The 21,749-nt window shown below is 33.3% G+C and overlaps 1 protein-coding gene across 5 annotated transcripts; it reads right to left on the bottom strand.

Moving 5' to 3' along the window:
• LOC18602498 (protein EFR3 homolog B) lies at positions 619-20,090 on the bottom strand. 5 transcript variants are annotated; one of them, XM_018119688.1, is made up of 21 exons: positions 19,995-20,090; positions 19,754-19,832; positions 19,310-19,477; positions 18,634-18,708; positions 17,989-18,104; positions 16,996-17,110; positions 16,570-16,698; positions 10,810-10,857; positions 10,288-10,442; positions 9,994-10,190; positions 9,611-9,903; positions 9,323-9,472; positions 8,874-9,239; positions 8,640-8,789; positions 7,759-7,834; positions 6,583-6,710; positions 6,264-6,461; positions 5,422-5,562; positions 5,218-5,346; positions 1,974-2,174; positions 619-1,222 (listed from the first exon to the last, which is right to left on the bottom strand). In XM_018119688.1, exons 3-21 carry the CDS (start codon positions 19,442-19,444, stop codon positions 1,067-1,069), a joined length of 2,958 nt encoding a protein of 985 aa, XP_017975177.1. In that variant the 5' UTR covers positions 19,445-19,477; positions 19,754-19,832; positions 19,995-20,090; the 3' UTR covers positions 619-1,066. The 5 variants fall into 5 exon arrangements, with proteins under 5 accessions (XP_017975177.1, XP_017975181.1, XP_017975178.1 ...); XM_018119692.1 differs by having other exon boundaries at positions 8,640-8,786; XM_018119689.1 differs by having other exon boundaries at positions 19,759-19,832.

Raw genomic sequence — 21,749 nt, 5'->3', positions numbered from 1 at the left:
CATATATAATATTTGAAACGTATATAAAATATTCAATTTTTAAGAACAAATTATATTTATTTGATGAAAATTATGTATTTTCATATTAAATGAAAGAGATGAATAATATTAACAAAAAAATATAATACTAAAAAATATTTAAATAAAATTAAATCAATTTTTATATCTTTATTTTAAATTAAATAAAATATTATAATTAATAAATAAATAATTATTATTAATCAAAATATCATTAATATTAACGTAATATATTTACATATCATAATTGATAAAAATATAACATATTGATTTAATATGATAATATAATTATATAACACTTTTCATATTAACGTTAATGTCACATAAATATAAAATAATAAATTACTTAATTATTAAAATTTATTTAATTCAAAATAAAAATATAAAAATTTATTAAACATAATAAAAATAAAAATTTATTTAAATTTTCTTGTAGAGTTAAATGACATTTTGAACGATTATGTTTAAAAAAAAAAAAAACTCACTAATGAGTCTCATCTACTTGACGTTCGCCCATAATTCAGCATTTTCCACACTTTGCTGATTGATTGCACATTGATGCATTCTTTCCATAAAAAAATAATAATAATAATAGAAAAAGAACAGAAAAATCATCCACCAATCTCTACATACAACTTCAAAGGAAAAGAAAAATAAAGAGATAATTAGGGCACATACAACTTTAAATGGACACACCTTTCTTGGTTCATCAACTGCTAAATGTTTGAATTTACACAAAGGGAGGGGAAGCCAAAACTTGCAAAGGATAAAATTACATTAAGTCATACAAAGAATCTGAGTCCTAGATTGCTCTTCTTGTACAATATGCTGCAGTGAAGTACGTGCTTTAAACATTAAGAAATATTTTTGTTCAAGCAACACTATATTATGCCCATCCTACCTCTCTTCTTCCATTTTGGGGTGACAAGGTAGAAAATGCCTAGAATGAGCTTCCATGGTAACAAAAAAATGAAAAGAATTGAACGTAAAATATATAGACTGTTACATATATATATATATATTCATGTATAAAACACACCCAACCTCTTTAGCATCCAGCTGCTTTCAAGAACTTGTCATAGGGGCTTGATGGTGGTAATCTGAAAGAATGTTGCCCAAATTCTTGTGAACAGAGAGCAAGCTGTCCCCTTACATGACCTTGCTCCCTGATTATTAACTTCCGATCTTCAGAAAACTCCATTTTCTGAAATAGAAGATAACCATCCACAAAAAAATTACTATTATTGGTTGCATCAACATCATTTAATTGATTAAACTCACGCTGTTAGTGCACGCCAATTCCTTAACATATAATTTGACAAAGATTCCCATATCTTGAACTCTTCAAAAGCACAAGTGAAAAAAAGTCTTTTACAATCCTATGCAGTCTAATAGACAAACCCAATTTAAAATCAAGGACATAAAATATGTATCCAAATCATGTAATTCCTTTCTTCCTCTCAGATTTTGGGCAAATGACAAATTACCAGACAGGTTAATGAATTTTGAAGGAAGGGTTACCATCTTAATCAGGATGAATTTGCATTTAGCTTCCATAAACCAAATACATATGGCCATTATTTTGCTAAAGGAACCACAAGCTATGCAAACATCATAACAACAGAAACTGCTGTTTTGAAACTACTAAGAGATCATTTTAGTAGGAAATTGAAAGAATTTTCTGGAATTTAACCTAGAACAGAAACCACTATAAATTGAAAAAATATCAGAAAAAATTATTGTTGTTATTGTTTTTTATTTTCTTCTAATTCATACTATTAACTATCACCAATTATACTACTATTATTTTTTATGTATAACATTATCAATGGTACTGAAACGTGATGATTACGGATTATGCTTTTGCTTAGGGAAGAAAGTGGCAATAATTAAAGGATAATTAAAGATTCCATTCAAAAAATTACGATATTTGACATGTGTGTAGACCAACTTACCACACTTGGTAAATAGAGGACTTCCTTTTCAGTTTTCTCCAAGGTTGCCTTGGCATCCTGTTGATGCTTGAAGCTATGAAGCACTGACATCTTCTGCTGTTTACCCGTTACAAGAGCCTCACACTGACTCTTCATTTGGTCATAAGGAATGGGTGTAGGGGAAACTGAAAAGCTTGCAACTTGTCGGGCTGTTTCCAGAACCTATTGGAGTAACAAACGATATACTTTGTCAGAAAATGAAAGTTTGATAAATATCCCGAGACATAATGGGGGTTAAAATATAATGAATGTGAAAACTGATTCTCTGGACCCACAGCCAGAAATAGATATAATCATACCAACCCCTAGTAATAACAAATTTTGGTCTTTTGATTAAGATATGAGCAGTAAATACATTTGACAGAACATGTATACACTTAAAGGATAAATCCACTCATATCAGTCCCACATACTCCTGTCTTGTTTTCTGTTTCCTTCCAAGTTCAATTATCTAAATGGGAACAGACCACTCTTACTTGTTAAATTCTGCCCTTCCTCAAACTTAATATCAAAACTCTAATTCAAGACCATCTTATCCGCACTCCAAAAAGTCTCACAGAAAACAACAGTGGGGAGGGGGGGGGGGGGGATTATGCATGAGTTCGTATGTTTTTCAATTTTGAGAAAAAAAAAATCTCAAGTTCCCAACCAAATCAAATTAGGGACATTCAAAAGAGTTATAAACAGAACCAAACATATTGCACAGCAAAACATAAATAAGTATAGTAACACTAAAAACCATTTGATCTGACTCAACTCAATTTACCAGTTTGTCAAAATATGGCTTAAAGTTTATATTATTTATTATCCTGTCTAGCATGCTCTATAATACGTGTTTATATGTTGTATGTAAATCTATACATGCACTTTGCTTTTCAGACAAAGCCTACACAGCAAGGGAAAAGGAAGTTGTCTGACAAGATTTTTAGGTAAAAGCTCCATTTCATAACCTTGAATATGGTTCTGGAAGCCAATTTCCTCATTTTTCAGTGTTTGGAAAGGGGAAAATAGCTTGGTCAACTGAAAATAATTTCCAGGCAATGAAAAACTTGAAGCAAAAGACAGGAAATTATCTTCCATTTTTTCACAATGTAAGACAATTTCAAAAAGACTTCACCACACTTTTGCTCTTATCTCCCTCAACAAACCCACAAACTACTCCAAACCTATCTCCATCACCAACCACCATGATATTCATAGATCTCCCATGATTCTTCCCTCTCTTTTTTTTTTTGCTCTTCCCTCTTCCTTCGTTATTTCATAGATTTTTACTTTTGCTTTGTTGCCAGGTATCTTTTGCTTCAGCTTTAGTCCAGTTTCAAATCACTCTTTTGCTTCTTCTTTCCACAAATCTTCACTTTAGCTTCAACTTCAGCATCAAATCTCTCTCTTTTTCAAAGTTCTGATTTTCAGATCCTCAATGTTTAAATGCATTTTCAGTTATTTTTAATTGATTAATCCATTTCCTTTTTGGATAATTGAATATTGAAATTTTTATAGTGTTAACAACAGTTGTACTTGTTCCTGTCATTTTTGAACTGATTTTTTCTTTTTCTTTTACTTTCTTTTACTTTTTTTGCTTTTTTTTTTTTTGTGGATTTTCTGTTGGTTTTTGAGGTTGGAGTTTCAGGCTTCATTGGTTGTGATTACTTTTTATACTTTATGGAAATGATTTTGGATATTGGAGTTATGGTTTTTTTTTTTGGGGGTTGATTTTCTAGTGTTTTGATGGGTTTCAATGGTTGGAAATTGATAAATGTTGATGTTTCATGGTGTCGTGGAAAATTTTTGAAGATAAGTCATGGTGGAAAATATTTTTTACAGGGTGATTCAAACAACAGAAAATATTTCCCCCAGTTTATCCACAGAAAAGAAAATATTGGATTTTCCAGTAAAATGCTTTTCACAGAAAAAATTTTCCCTTAAGTTAATTTCAGTTACCAAACAGAGCCTTAAGTAAAAGCAAAAGTTCAATAATCCTACAACAAAATAAAGACACCAAAACTGCACTATCATTTAGCAACAGTAATTACTTTGAACAAGATGCAATTGTTAAATCCCCACATTATCCCACAATCACAAAGTAGTCTGTATCCATTTAATATTTTGTAAGTATAACTACTCCTCCTCAGATGAAGAAAGGCAAGCCTCTCAACAGCCAAGATACTTTAGGAACTCAAAATCACTCTATAGCAATCAAGGGGAATGCTTCAGCAATATCTTTGTAACTCTTATACATATCAATAGAAATATATTTCACCTATTCTTTAATCAGTCTTTTCAAGTACTTTTTTCTTATTTATATTTTTTGTCAGCATCTACATAATACTGGTGCGATAAAAATAAATGTCTTACTATTAAATAGTTTTTATATTTCAATCTAACCAAATTAATGTTAATAGAGAGCAGAGTGAAATAGAAAAGAAATAGGTTTTTAATGCACAACTTTTAACTCACTTTAACCATTTAATAAAGAGTCAGCATGTTGGAGTGATACAAACCCATCCAACCACTTTACATATGTGATTGCACATACAAGTGCATAAAAGTTTCAATTTGGTTTTAATTTGCTATTTTTTGTAAGTTAATTATGACAGCATCATATTCTGTACTGTGACTCTACACATAATATGTTCCATATCCCTTTTGGCCATGTATTAAAATGAAAATCTAAAATCTCAACTATTTCATAGTTGTCTAAATTTACCTTTTAGTTTCAACAACTTCTGCATGGTGAAGCTTGAGAATATGTGCTAGATAGTTGAGAAATACATTGGAAATTTAGAATCTTTGGCCAAAATTGAAAACCCTTCAAGGTTTAGTTTCTTAGGTTTTCATCTCTACACAAAAAATCATCCATGCATGAGCATAATGGTTCAGGAGCAGACATTTTTGTAACTTATATTTTTATGCTAACACCACACCTTTCTAGAAGCACACAACATAAGGTACCAACACAAAGTAACCTATTCATAATGTGACTCCCAAACCTAGTTTATTATCCCATCCCAAATTTATGTTCTAAAATGTCCAAAATGATTCATGCACTCTCTGAAAACCAAGATGAAGGATCAAAAGCATAAGTAGCTTGGTCAACAATGGTGTTGAATAAAGGCATACCACCCATTTATATTGTTTCCCAATTCATTTACAAATTATAATCAAAATATAAAAACTAATAAAAACATATTAATACTCATCTTACCGAATCCAAAAGCTCGTTGACACTTAAAACATCTAGCGTACTGATAGACAATGATGTTTTGCGATCTGACTGACTTCCATTGGCTTCAGGGAAGGCTTCTTCATCTGTCATTGCAGCTAAAGGCAAAATCTGAAAGCAAATCATCAAGTCAACCAAACTATGTCACAGCGTTGAGGTAGAGAATGTAATCTGAACAAGATCTACCTCTTCAAATGCCTGAAACCCCATCTGCGCAAGAGGGGAACATGGTCTTGGTGTCTCCATAAATAATGGAGCACCTAATGGATATGCATCATCTGGTGAAAAGCCCTGCAGAAGTTGTTTCTTTATACTTGATAATTCATCCTGGAAGAAACACACAAGGGATAATTTGAATCTTGTTGCAAACAAGCTCCCATAAATGCTATTAATTCCTTTCATGTGAAAAATGGAACAACTTAATTACATGCAACAACTAATCATAGAACACTAAATCAACCTCGTTACCATAGCAATCTAAGAGCATTGGTAATGTCGTTATTACCCTTTTACAAGCGACGCGCCAGAAAGGTGGGGGGCAGGGGGGAGGAACAATAACTCAGTGATGATAAGCATTTTGCAAGTTAAGATTATATTCCCTCATTTTATCCAGATCTTTTCTTGTCTTCAGACCCGTTCATCTTATATCTCATCAAATGCGGCAGCTGCCAGCATTCGAAGTAACATTACTCCTAACACTTTCTGTTTTCAGATAATTTTTCCTATTAGTTAACAACAGTAGCTGCTCACAGCCAAAACCTTTCTTATAAAATGTTTATTAAATGAAGAATCCTTAATCACCCAGTCCAAAGCACCTATGTTCAACACTGTCATTAATTACTACAAAAAAGAAATTCTACATCAATGTCACATTATCAAAACCAAAGGAACCACCCCCTCACTCCACCTCTGATGGTGTAACAGTTTGTCATTTCCAGTTGTAGATACTTCTAAACTTCAATAGAGCTAGGGAAGCTGACACACTATAAACCTCAAATAAAGTAATAATCAAGAAACTGATAAATCACCTCTGACAATTTCTCAAATCTTGTCATTAAATGGGAGATGACAGTCTCCTTCAAATGAGGATCTGGCTCTATTGACAAGAGGGATTTTGATGCAGCAAGATCATCTTCCTTTGATCCATATGCAACGCCATCCACATCAGATTTCACACAAACAGCCTGAAGTTGGATATCTTCAACTAACTTGAGATAAGGATCAACCTATGAAAAGGATGATAAACTCAAATATCAGCCTGTGGACTCAAAAAAAAAAAAGTGATTGTAACAAGTGCTATAACAATAGAAATGGCATTCTCCTATAGATTAAGGATAAGAAAATGACCGTTTTATCTGTCAGAGATGCTTTGACAATAGGAATTAACTCTGGGAGATTGCCTGCCCTAGCTGAGAAAATAAGCATGTAGGATGCCAAAGTAAAGAGAGACCTTCTGCGAGATGGTTGCAAACCTCCTTCAACAAGCATGCAAGACATAAATGTCAGGAGCAGTTTTTACCAAATTTAACAAGCCTACAGAAGTTAAGCAACAAGCCCCACATCCTAAGGATAAACATTGTGGAGATTAATTTTTTCTCCTAACCACAGACTAGAAAAAAGGGTATTCAGGGGTAACCATCTTTCGGTACTACCATTTTTAGCATTACGTGCATGATCTTACACACTCCTTTAACTAGCCCTTTCTGCACCCAGTAGGCATCATAAAAATAAAAAGCAATCATTTTATTTATTTAATATAAAAGTATTAAAATAAATTATCAGAGAAAACAAAGCTAGTAAAGTTATGTAAATGTTATAAAATATGGATTGCTGTTTGATGATATGAGGGAGAAAAAGAGGAAAATGAAGTTTGAATTCAGTAAAAGCCCAAAAGATCAACTCAGATTAAATTCTTTGAAAGCAGACCAAATTGGTTTGACACCATCTTTAGCCAGTGGCATTAAATGCTAAAATAGATACGATTTCCTCAATAAAAATGGAGTGAAGAAAAGAATCATAAATTATAAACCTAAGCTTCTATTTCACTTTTCCTTTTATGTTGATTGCCAGAAACATTAAGAGAGCATTTTTTATACAAAATCAGCTAGGATATACAAGTTAAGGTAAGTTTATGGAATAATCCTTGACGTTAACATGCAAGCATGTCAATGCATGTGCTACAAGACTTCTAATTGACAGCACAGCTGTACAGGGATAGCATCATATATTATTAATATAAGTTATTTAGTAAATATCTAGGGCAATAAAAGGAATAAACTTTGCTGAGCCAGAGTTTTCATTAGTTGCTTGAGATGGCTGTGAGCAATATTAAAGTGGCATCTCTAAGACAAAACCAACAAGGATAAATAAGATTGCAGAAGTGTATGTGATAATCCAGTATATGAGGCTTCCAATTGACTAAACAGACAAGGAGCATAGTGCTACTGCATGTACATATGTATAACATTGTGCTCTTTCACTCTATAAAAAATATAACTACAAATAATGATAGATGCAACAAACCTTCTTGATCCAGAGAGATGCCCCTAAGGGAGAATGCGAGCTGAAAACTCCGAACTAGGGCCATGTGACTGGAGGTCTGTCATCAGCAAAATTTATCAACAGACCAAGTTCAGGAATAGACACCAAAATGGAAAGAGAGAAGCTCTAATAGCATTAAACATATGTCACATCTAATAGCATTAGAGATATGTCACAAGTTTCCTAGGCAAAATGCAAAAGATAAAGAAGGAATCTTCTTTCACAGAAGATCAGGGACATCCCTCTTAGAATCTCAAGGTAAAACCCACATTCTATCACAACCCAATTCATGGCCCATGCCACACCTCATAGCAGAAACAAGTTGAAAAATACTTGATAAATCTAACTTGGGTGCTTGCAACGACAAGGTTGACAATTGCTATCTTACTTTGAGTTTTCTAGTTGTTATACAGAAATGGTAGATTGTGCTGATGACTAGAAAGAGAGTGCAGGGAGACTGAGCATTTTTCTTTTTGTGCTTTTCTACACTCATGGAAAGCATCCATGGTGAGATCTAAGAACTTGTATAATATTTGAAAAGGACATTTCCAAAATCAAATTGAACACAACTAGCAGTAGCAGATACTCTCTCTGCAAAAAATAAAAAATAAAAAAAAGTTGTCCATTCTTCTAATTTGTGTTGTTTCAAAATGTTTGTTCATTACCAAAGGTAACAATCACTTGTTGTCAGTTTCACTATTCTACCCTTTACTGTATCATACATCATCACCAAAAACAAAACAAAATAAAATCAATCATCAAGAGTAGGGTAATATAATAAAAATCAACTACATTTCTCAAACCTTGTGCATTAATAAAGGAGACTAATATTTTGAAACAAAGGCAGTAAAATTATGGCTAACCTTGGATCGGGTAAACAAGACAGCAATGTTGTAGGTAAGGACCATAGCCTCAAAATTTGCAGGGGTATTTTCAGCCGAATTCGCCTGGACCCATATTGATGAAAGCAGAAGACTCACTTGATGGCTACTTAATCGAAGGTGACTGAGCTGCTGAAAAATTAAGATATGTAAGAGAACTAAATTGTATCAGAATTGGTAATAACACTAAGCAACAGAGAGACAGCACTTTCACACCATTTTTCCATCACCCAGAGCATCCTTAAAGCTATATGAGCGCACATGGGACTGATACATTATTGATTTTTTCACAGCCATATCTGATGCTTGATTTCCATTTTCTTTTAGTCTCCCATCAATGTGTTCTGCTTGGTCTTTACTTTCATCCTGAAAGGCGAAGCTTTGACTCCTTACCTTTTTGGATGCAGCAGATGATAAGTCACAAGAAACAGCTTCAGAAGTAATTTTATCTTGATCAGACCAAGATGAAAGCAACGATGGCATAAGCACAATGGAGAAAATGTTATTTGCCCCAACTCGAGTTTCATGGTCTGGGTGGGCCATCGCGAGGAGCAACTGGTGAAATAGAGCATCAGGGAAAGCCTACAACAGATTACAATGTCAGAACTTAGATGCACATACAAGATAAGAACAAATATAACAGTATATTGTACAAGAACACTCACCTTCTTGTGATATGATATGTTTGGGATAGAAGAGATAATCTGTGCTGTTCGATGAACGGCAGAGATAGTTGTCCTGGCAACAATACTGTTGGTCGAAATATTCTCTAGTACCACAGCCATCATATCAAGAATTGGTCCCACATCCCCAACCTGTTAAATACATATAGATAATAAGTTTCAACTAAATGGTAGAACATTTGAAAAACATGCTAAAACTAGCTTCAGTAAGCATCTTATAATAATCATATTCAAGTAAAATCTGGATGATCACAAGAACATATTCCCAACCTTATTTGAGAGCTGTGAGATACACTTTTCCAAGCCCAATTGAAGATCAGTGTTACATTTATCAATATCATCCCCAGAACTTGATAATTCAGATGAATTTTGCAGGCATTTTCGTAGATGCTTCATCAAATCAGTTATTGCACCAATGATTGCTACTGAGGGCTGAGGCTTTGCATTTTGTGCAAGTTGTGTGATGACATTGACAATGTTAACTTGTATATCAGGTTGCTTGGCTACATTCTTATGCTCCATGTGCTTCACCAAGATAGCCAATAATAGGTGGGACTTCTCTCCTGGCATTAAAAAAACACTATTATATCTACAGAGAGTTATCAGAAAAAAGATCTTTAATAAAGAATGCATGTTAAAACTCCCAAATTAACCTGTTTCTTCTAAAAGCAACTGCAAGGACATTAGAACTGAAGAAGCAACTCCCTTCTCTTGGGACCAGTGATTTTCAGCATCAAAGTTATGAAAAAGAGGTTCAAGCACACGCCGGACAGTTGTAGCTTCTTTTGCCAATCTGGCAATATTACGTAAGATAACCCTTGCCCAGTAAGAGGGACTCTTCGAAGTATCCCTGTTAAAGAGCCAAATGAAGCATGGATGATATTTGAACTTTAAATTTTTCCTAATGCATGGAATGCAGCAAGAGAAATACTGAAATAGAGCCTTACATGGTTGGATCTAAGTCAGAGTTAATCAAAAGGTTTGGTGCGGAGGAGCCCTTCTCATTGGTATCAGGGAAGGAAGAGCCATTTTCTTCCACTTTACTGGCATTGACTGGGGTCATTTGGACATCCATGTAGTTTTCTAAGGTCACTGATATGATCTATACAAGATGGAAAAAGAATTTAAGGTGAAAAAAAGTGCCAATACATACTGCATATATGTCTGTGTAGTGTGTGCTTTAGTTTCCACTATTGAAAAGAAGTTCAAGAGGCTAAAAGCTGAAACTCCACAATGGAACTTCTAGCTGAACTAAGAAGCTGATAGAGAGATTAATCAAAATTTTGGATGGACAAAAATAAAACTTCGTTATTTGTAATCATTTCAAAAATCTATTTCAATAGTATTTTTATTGAAGCTCTAGCGAGGCCAAAGAGACTCCAACTATAATAACAAGCACCAAATTTGCACAGTTAAATCGCATCAGATCAGGAATGCATCTAACATCACCATAAGAAATGATAACTTACACTATCAAAGTCCATTGATATATGAGAGTGCTCACCCATGAAGCAGACCTAGGCACAAGAAATGGGAAAGAGCAAGTAGTAACTGACCAGAAATGGAAGTGAAAGAAAACAAGATACAAGTACAAAGAATACTAAATGAGAAAAAAAGCACAGGAAATGAATGATAATAATTGTTATAGAAAATGAAATGTGTAAATATTCTTTTATTAATAAACGTGATTATAGGAATTAGAAATCACCATAATTATAGGGATTGGGAATCATCATAATTATAGGAATTTTATTTTCTTTATTCTAGGGATTTTATTTTCTTTATTCTTTTCCTATTTTAGAGATGTTTAGGCTGTATATATTGATGATGTATTATGAATGAAATATGCTAAGTTTTCTTTTCCTAAATAACATGGCATCAGAGCTGTTTTGGCAGATCTGTTTCCTTTGAAACAGACTTCTTAGTTTCTGGTTCAGTTCCACACGCCGGCCATCTATCGGAGATTCACTCTGGTCTTCTCTTCTAGTCTTCACGCTGGAAGGTTTCAACAAGAGAGTTTCGTATTCTTGTTGGGTTTCTTACTGGGTTTTCAAGATGGCAGAGTTTGTGCCAGAGAAAAAATCAATGGTAGTGGCTGATGTGATTCTCGTGATGACAAAGATCACAGAGCATAAACTTAATGGTTCCAATTATTTGGATTGGAGTTCGGGTCTATTTAAGAAGCATTGATAAGGATGATCATATTACTAATGATCCTCCTACTGATAATACAAGGCAAACCTGGATGAGGGAAGACGCACGGCTGTTCCTACAGATTCGAAATTCCATTAATAGTGAGATTATTAGCCTGATTAATCATTGCGAGTTTGTTAAAGAGTTCATGGATTATTTAGATTTTTTATATTCTGGTAAAAGGAATATCTCTCGTATTTATGAGGTATGTAAAGTTTTATATCGTGCAAAGAAACAAGATAAGTCTCTCAGCCTATTTTATGGATTTTAAAAGAATTTATGAGGAGCTTAATGTTTTGTTGCCTTTTAGTCTAGATGTGAAGATTCAACAGGCTCAACTGTAGCAAATGGCAGTTATGAGTTTTCTTGCGGGTCTCCCTTCAAAGCTTGAGACTGTCAAATCTCAGATTCTTTCTAGTTCCGAGATCTCCTCTCTGCATGACACCTTTACAAGAGTACTTCATACAGAAAGCTCTAACTTCACATTGGCTCAGACTAATAATAGTGCTCTTGTAAGTCGTCGGTATAATAGAAGTGGTAACAGAGAAGGAGGAACGGGCAATCGTAACCGAGATGTTGATAGTCGTAGTCAAGAGTCAGGAGGAATTGCGTGCTATTACTATCATGAGCCGGGCCATATAAAGCGTTTTTGTAGGAAACTCCAAAATAAGTTTTATCAAGGTCAATCAGCAAATGTTGCAGCTTCTAATACTTCATCTTCTAATAAGACTATTCTAGTTTCTGCAGATGAATTTGCTCAATTCTCTTAGTACCAGGAATCATTAAAATCCACTACTTCTCCTATCACAGCTATTGCCGAGTTAGGTAACTCCACTACATGTCTTATTTCCTCATCATCCAATGGGTCATTGATTTTGGTGCCTCAGATCATATGACAGGTAATTCGAATCTATTTTTCACTTTCCAATCACATACAACCTCCACTAATGTTACTTTAGTCGATGGATCAACCTCTTGTGTTCTTGGTTCTAGAACTATTAATCCAGCTCCATCAATTTCATTGTCCAATGTCTTAAATCTACCTAAGTTTTCTTTTAATCATATCTCCATCAACTCACTCGTGCCTTGAATTGTTGTATCTCATTTTTTCCCGATTTTTGTCTATTTCAGGATCTTATGACGAAGTGGATTATTGGTAAAGGTCGTGAGTCTGGAGGTCTCTACTACCTTGACACACAGGTGCCGAGATCCATTACTTGTTCAAGTGTATTGACCCCCTTTAAGGTGCATTGTCGGTTGGGACATCCTTCTCTGTCTTCCTTAAAAAATTATGTTCTCAATTTCAAAATATATCTTCATTGGATTGTGAGTCATATCAGTTTGCCAAACATCATCGTCTCCCTTCAGTGTCTAGAGTCAATAAAAGGGCTATGTCCACTTTTGAGTTAGTCCATTTTGATGTTTGGGATCCTTGTCCTATTATGTCTAAATCTGGTTTTAAATACTTTGTTACTTTTGTTGATGACTATTCTCGTGTCACTTGGTTATACTTAATGAAAAATTGTTCTGAATTATTCTCTATTTTTTGTGCCTTTTGTGTTGAAATAAAAACACAATTTAATGTTTCTGTGCGCACATTGCGAAGTGATAATGCCAAAGAATATTTTTCCGATAAATTCAGTCCTATATGATTCAGAATGGCATTCTCCATCAATCTTCTTGTATTGATACACCCTCTCAAAATGGAGTTGCCGAGAGAAAGAATGGACATCTCCTTGAGGTAGCCCGAGCATTTCTTTTTCAAATGAAAGTTCCTAAATAGTTTTGGGCTGATGTTGTCTCCACAGCTTGTTTTCTGATTAATCGGATGCCTTCCTCTGTCCTTCATGGTGATATTCTCTATACTGTCCTTTTTCCTTCAAGTCTTTGTTTCCTATTGAACCTAGGATATTTGGTAGTACATGTTTTGTACGTGATGTTCGTCCCCAAGTCACCAAATTAGATCCAAAATCTCTCAAGTGTGTTTTCCTTGGGTATTCTCGTCTTCAAAAAGGTTACAGATGTTATTCTCCTACTCTTAACCGATATCTTGTCTCTGCAGATATCACTTTCCTTGAAAATAGTCCTTTCTTTTCCTCATCTTCTAGTTATGATAGTCAAGGGAAGGAAGATGATCTACTAGTTTATACTGTAACCCATTCTGTCAGTACCATAGATATTCTTGCACCTGATCCTACACCTGCTCAACCACCTATTGTCCAAGTCTATTCCAGAAGACCAAAGGCTCAGACCACATGCCCTTTACCAATCCCTTCGCCGTCAGATCCAGTCTCTAGTGATCCTGATCCTAGTCTTCATCTCCCTATTGCTCTTCCCAAAGGTAAACATTAGCGTACTTATCTTATTTCATCCTTTGTTTCTTATGATCACTTGTCTTCTTCTAGTTCGTTTGTTGCATCCTTGGATTCTGTTCAATTCCTAAAACTGTTCATGAAGCCTTGTCCCATCCTGGTTGGCGTGCTGCTATAGTAGAGGAGATGATGGCTTTAGATGGTAATGGTACTTGGGATTCGGTAGATTTGCTTGCTGGGAAGAAAGTTATTGGGTGCAAATGGGCGTTTGCTGTAAAGGTAAATCCTGATGGATCAATGGCTCGCCTTAAAGCCCGTCTTGTTGCTAAAGGGTATGCCCAGACTTATGGTGTTGATTATTCTAATACTTTCTCTCTAGTAGCTAAACTTACCTCTATTTGTTTATTCATCTCTATGGCGGCTACCTGTGATTGGCCTTTACATCAATTAGATATCAAGAATGCTTTTTTACATGGTGACCTCCAGGAGGAAGTGTATATGGAGCAACCACCTAGGTTTGTTGCTCAGGGGGAGTATGGAAAAGTCTGTCATCTTCGAAAATCCTTGTATGGCCTAAAACAAAGCCCTCGTGCTTGGTTTGGCAAATTCAATGAGGCAGTTCAGGAGTTTGGGATGAAGAAGAGTAAGTGTGATCACTCAGTGTTTTGTAGACACTCCGAGGTAGGTATAATCTTACTAATAGTGTATGTTGATGATATTGTCATTACTGGGAGTGACACTGCAGGTATTTCATCTCTCAAATCCTTTCTTCATACCCAGTTTCAGACAAAAGATTTGGGGTTGTTGAAGTATTTTTTGGGTGTTGAGGTGACAAGGAGTAAGAAAGGTATATTCTTGTCTCAAAGAAAATATGTTCTTGACTTGTTTACTGAGACAAGAAAATTGGGTGCTAAGCCGTGAAATGCACCAATGACTCCAATTTGCAACTTACAAAAGAAGATGGTGAATTGTTTGAAGACCCTGAAAAGTATAAAAGGCTGGTTGGAAAATTGAATTATCTTACAGTGACTCGTCCTGATATTGCATACTCTATTAGCATTGTTAGTTAGTTTATGTCTCCTCCAACAATTAACCCTTGAGCAGCTTTGGAACAAATCCTATGTTATTTGAAGGGGGCTCCAGGATGTGGTCTATTTTACGGAAATCATGGACACACTAATATTGAATGTTTTTCAGATGCAGATTGGGCAGGTTCCAAGAGTGATAGGAGATCCACTACGGAATATTGTGTTTTTATTGGAGGAAATCTAGTCTCATGGAAAAGTACGAAGCAGAATGTAGTATCTCGGTCTAGTGTAGAATCAGAATACAGAGCTATGGCACAAACTTTTGTGGGAGGTAGTATGGATGTATCAGCTATTAAATGAAGTTGGTCTTAAGTCTTCTTTGCCGGCAAAGCTGTGGTGTGATAATCAAGCTGCTCTCCATATTGCCTCTAATCCCGTGTTTCATAAACGAACTAAGCATATTGAAATTGATTATCATTTTGTTCGTGAAAAGATTCAGCAGAAATTCATTTCTACAGGATACGTTAAAACTGAAGACCAACTAGGAGATATCTTTACAAAAGCGTTAAATGGACCTCGAGTTGATTATATTCGTAGCAAGCTGGGCATGATTAACATCTATGCTCTAGCTTAAGGGGGAGTGTTATAGAATAGGAAATGTGTAAATATTCTTTTATTAATAAACGTGATAATAGGAATTAGAAATCACCATAATTATAGGGATTAGGAGTCATCATAATTATAGGGATTTTATTTTCTTTATTCTTTTCCTATTTTAGAGATGTTTAGGCTGTATATATAAATGATATATTATGAATGAAATATGCTGAGTTTTCTCTTCCTAAATAACAATAATGAATACAATCTCCGAATAAGAAATTATTTTAAAAGGAAAACTTGACAAGAAAAATTCAGGAAGTATTCTCCTATTTATTCTGACTTGTAAAGGTTTACAACTCAACTCAACTCAACATTTACAACATAAGGCTATTCACAGGTTAATTAAAGCTGTAATTCAACCCGAAACACCTGATCAACTTACCCCTTCGATAACAAATTTTAGACTAGTTTAGTCCTAAAACCTCAACCTTCCCTTCACTCGACAAAAATATAGGACCGCTTTCCTTCAAATCTAGAAAGGTCAATCTAAAACTTCAATCATTATAACTGTTAACTAATTGTTAAGCCTTCATCCTCAACCTAGTTTTATGAAACACAACCCCACAAAAATCAAAGCCCCTTCCCAGTAATATACATTGTACAAGCCAGCCTCAATTTAGATGATGTCTTTCGTCAGAGGAATTAGATTGTGCACAAAGGTAGAAGAGTGCAGAGGCTACTTGACAATATTTAAATCAACCTGCTGTATCATAATCTTACAAAGCCATACTTTTATATACTGGTAAACAGTAGTCATTGCCAGTAATTAAACAACTAAAATCCCTGGAAACAAGTCTAAATCAACAGAGTAGATAAATTGCCAATAAGGACAAGACTGGAAAGACATGCACACAATTCCAACAAGTATTAGATACCAAAAAAAAAAAAACCAAGTGATGGTTTGCATATCCATCTATGCGTCCTAAAGAAGAAAAGTTATGACTACAAAGTTAGCTTGAACTAATGAAAGTGCATGTATTCAGCCAAAAGAGTTTTCTTATGTAAAATGTTTCAAGATATAAAGAGACAACATTACCATGGAAGCCAATACTTGCAATCCTGCTGAACGTAAACGCAAAGCTCTATCATCATCTCCATCTTCTTGAGCCAATTGACAAAGTTTAGGAATAAGGCCTTCTAAGTTGAACATGTATGTACCGTCCACCTAGTTTCAAATCCCATACAATTAGAATAGCTTTGCTAGTTACAGCTAATATAAGTATCCAGTCTATAGTCAGTTTGCAATAAGCCTTTGAAGATCTCCGTCCACTCATCAGATCAGTGAAGAGCTCCTTCACCAGAAGTTGTCTACTTTAAAAACTTAAAGCCCAATGATGGAAAGCTTAAAGTTCTAAGGGCAAATTAGCAACTGTTACCCAGTGCCACAATATACGTACTACTGGCATATTCATACTACAGATAGAACCAAACAGATCAGAGCTTTGTTTTACATCATACACACCTGACTATTTATGAACTCTACAAGAGCATTGCAACCCAGAATTTGCATTTCATCCTGTCGAGTTTGCTCCAAAAGAGTCCGAATGATCCCTAATAAACTGCTAGCAAAAAGTGGACTGCAAGAATGAAGTGCTCCCATGAATATCACATATAAAAAGTATAGAAACGTAGCTCATATTTATACTTAAAGTCTACCTCCTAAATTAACATATATATGAAACAATGAATATTACCCTAAATGCCCTATTAATTCCCTAACTACTAAATTAACATTGAACCCATGAAAATAGATAAAATTACTAAAACAGTTTTTAAAAAACAATTCAATCCTTCAATAAGCATGATCTTGTCCACATCATAAACCCAGTTTATTTTTTATGAAAAATATGGTTATTAACTTTTAAAAATAACAAAACCCTCAAAAAGTTTAGTTAAAAACTTAATATATAAAAGAAAGAACTTATTCTATAAAGACATCTGCACCTAAGTACTATAATAGCACAACAAAAATATAACAAGCATTAAATCATTACTTATCAAACAAATGTAACTCTATAATTATAAAACCAAAAAAACTAAAAGAATAATTGTAGACATTCTTTACATTACCAAAGCTTATATCGATCTTTATGGTATTTGGTAGAGAATTAATCACAGTTAGTTAACTGGGCGTAATTGCCATGCTACCAAACACGAGGCAAAACTTCATACAATAACAAAAGAAAGTTAATTATATAGACTATAAATTAATAAGTAGCTATCTTCTAATGTTTAAACCATACTAGGATTTGGTCCCCGGACACAAGCCGCAATGATGTGCAATAACAAGCCAAATCTAATGCTCTACCCAACAATTTGTTATCCAAATTCAGTGGTTCATTCTTTGAAACTCCCCTCTCCGAGCTCCTCACCCCAGAAAAAAGTTCGCCGGAAAAATGATGCCAGAAAGTATTTAGATCAATTAAATGTTCAAATTTCTACACTTCAAACTTACATCTGCTCCTTACATGCCGATAGCAGTTTCCTATAAATGCACAGTACGACTTTTACAGATCCAAAGTTCTCATTACGTAAATCCTTGTAACATCTTTGCTCTAGCTGACCTGTAATCTGTGCAGACAAATTATTTAGAGATGTGAGAAAAAAATCAACAGACAATTCAGTAAAGTCATATATATTATGGGATACAGAAAATTTCAAACATCTCAAGGATAAATCTATTAATTCGAATTGTGCCAAGATTAATACCATTTCAAAATTTTCAATCAGTTTTAAATATTTCTTGACAAAATTACCAACATTTCAGGAAAAAAAAATTGCAAACCACCTTAATTTAGAAAAAATATATATATATATATATAATAATCATTTAAAAACCAAGATTTAAATCCTAAACTACTAGAAAATATCATACGTAACTAACCTTCGTAAAATTGAAACCAAGATTATGAAAAACAGTTCGCCACATTCTCACTTATAAGTTTCATATTTTTATCCAAATTAATAGATATAAGAACTTGCCTACAAAATTGTCAAACCAACATTTCAAATAGATAAAAATTAAAATATTTAGAAATTCCATACTAGAATCAATCTCCACCAGGAATTGATACTAAATGAACCAAAAGAAAAGCCATACCTTTGGTATTCGTAAAGGGTTCCTCAAAGCATATTCACAAAGCTTCCCAATTTTCCTATCATTCGGTTCAGCATCCTGTCAAATGTAATTGGAAAAATGGTAAGCATATCAAACACTGTTTTTCTTTCTTTATTTTTTTTTCATTTTTTCCTTTCTCCCTTATTCTGCCCAGCGTCTGGGATTATATGAGGGGGTACAGTAGCTTTCAAGAGCTGAAAAGACCATGCAAGCAGCACATAAATGCCTTATTTTCAAATTTTCAGAAGACGCTACTAGCAATATTGCCTCTTCTTCCTCGATGTTGGTTTCATTCAACAATGTATAAAATTTCTACCGCCATCAATAGAAATTTATGCAGCCATTAACCAGAATAGCAGCAGCAGTTGTGATAGATACAAATTATACTTCTGTAAACTTTCAGTCTTTCACAATAGATTATTAACTACTAATATTTTGAAGTCATCGCTTTATACATAAGGACAATATTATTATCATAGTACACTTAACTGAAGTTAACAGACCAATGATCATCAATCAATCAGTACAAAACTATGAACAAGCTACAGTAAATATCCAGACGCAATATTTCCTCGAGGAACCAAACACGAAAGAAAAAACTAGTCCGGAATGCCCAAAATTCAAGTACAAATTGTAAAAAGATGAGCTGAAACAATACCTGATTACGGGGGAAAATGTCAGCTAATAACTTCTTGTATCTTTTAACAGGCTGTCTTGACCTTGCACGCATCGAAGGGCAGAAGAAACAGAGGTTACCGCAGACGGGCACAACCCGTCTTGACATTACCCCCATTGTTTTTCAATGGGAACTCAAACACACAATTCTCTGCAAATCCAAATTTAACACCCCAAAAAAAATTAAACTAAGAATACTATACCAAAAATTATAAAACATGAATAAAATTTGCCAATTCACTCATTGATCAAACTCAAAACAACGCAAAAAAAAAAATCAACTATATTTTTATCATAGTGTCCTTCTTATAATCATGGTAAAATTAAGGTTCATCAAACTTTAAAAAAATATTTTATTTCAAAAAAGAAATGAGACTTCAATTGCAAAAAATGAAAGCAGAATTATTGAAAATTAAGAAAAACCCACCCAACTGCTCGAAATTCTTAATTTACCAAAAAATAAAGAACTAGCTCAACAGATCGGCGATCTGGATTAGCCCTGAAAGCTGAAATGAATTACGAGAAAAACGGTTCAACGAATAAGTTCCAGAAAATAAAAGTCTAATTCATTCTACTTTATGTAATAATAAGCAGAAGAAATAATTATAAAATTTATCATCAAATTAAATTTTGCACTGTAATTTTATTCTAATCAAAATCCTTTTTACCTCAAGAAACCGCCAGTTGGGGGAAGAGAAGAAGCTTCTGACGTCTCCCCCCAAACCGTGATTTTCCATTTTCATTCCAGCATTAATGTTTTAGAAAATGAATTCATTAAATTTTTTTTTATTTTTACTTGTGTTAAAAAACCTATGGAGATAAACTTACAGAGCGGTTGGTTTTCAAAACGGAATGATGGCCCACGTGTGACGCTCTCATTTATATAGTGCGGTCCGTTTGATGATTTGGACAGTAACTCTAGCGTCTCTTCGTGAACATATAAACTGCAAAATTGAAAATCAAAAATGCCCCCAGCCGAATGATGACAAAACCCCAAGGGTTCCGAAAATTAAGGGATCTAACTGTTACTTTTATATATTTTCTTTTTTGATTTTTAAAGAGATGATTATTACATAAAAATATAAGAAAAAGAGAAACAAAATAGCTTTTATGACAAAATTACTGCTCAGGAAAAAAATAAATTTATAAAACAATAATTCTTTACAATATTTTTCAAAGTTAATAAATGCAAAATAATTTTTGTCACAATTTAATTAAAATAAATACAATGTCACAAAATTTGTTAAAATTTCTAACATTTCTTTAAAGGCATAATGTATTAAAATTGTCAAAGTGTCTAATTAAAAATTTTTTAAGTGTAATACTAAAAAAAATTACACTTGTTCAAAAATAAATTTTATAAAATAAAAAAAATAAACAAACTATCCTTAGATAATATTTTGATCAATCCTTCATATACTACAATAACAAGTTTCCATTAATAGATGTGTTGCATAGTCATGACTTTTTACAGTGATAAATAATGTTTATAAAATACATTTGTAGTAGATGAAATACTTTAAATAAATTAGAAGGAAGACTTATATATGATCATTTATTATTTATATTAATATATTAATCCAAAATTATTTTTTTATGAAAATCAATTTATTGATGTGTTAATTGTATATGTGTCATCTTACTATTTACTTTTATCTTCAACTTTATGTTATTTGAACATCTTACCTTTAATTATTGTCCCTTTCTCACTCTCCAAGGAATATTCCAAATACTCATGTCTTTGTCTACACATGCACATATGTCATGTCATAACTCTATAATGATGATTGAGTAACAACAAATCCAATGGACCCACTACCATAAATTAAACTTTAATAGTTTGATTGATCTTTATTATCCAAAAAACAAAAGTATTACTTTAAAATTTCCCCAAAAATATTGTATCAATCTAAGCACATTATTTACCAAAATACTTAGGTTAGGTGAGGTTTTGATCACAAACATAATTAGTCAACTTTTGCCAAGTAATTGTCCCTCCAAGCCCATCTTAATTTCCTTGTTGAATTAAGAAAAAAATCATAGGCATATATATTTTTGAATTATATAGTTTTTGACATGATAATAAAGAGTAATATGATTATATTAAGGATTAATTATCACTTTATCATTTTTATATTACGTGAAGTTAACGTAATGGTGAAAATGTCATATGATTATGTTATTATATTATATAAACATATCACGTTATTATTATTTATAACATATCTATATTTAACATTAATATCACATGATATAAAATTATAAGTGATTTTTTGACTAATAATAATTATTAATAAAAACTTATTGATATAAAATAAAAATATAAAAAATTAATTAAATATAATAAAAAAATTAATTTAAAATTTACTAAATAGTTCAAAAAAAAATTAGATATTATGTTTTATCTTGTTAAATTGATTCAA

Source organism: Theobroma cacao, chromosome 4 (genome assembly GCF_000208745.1).
Source record: "Theobroma cacao cultivar B97-61/B2 chromosome 4, Criollo_cocoa_genome_V2, whole genome shotgun sequence".
Taxonomy (NCBI): Eukaryota; Viridiplantae; Streptophyta; class Magnoliopsida; order Malvales; family Malvaceae; genus Theobroma; species Theobroma cacao.
The sequence above is the reverse complement of the archived record's forward strand: the minus strand, read 5'-3'. Positions and strand labels throughout refer to the sequence as shown.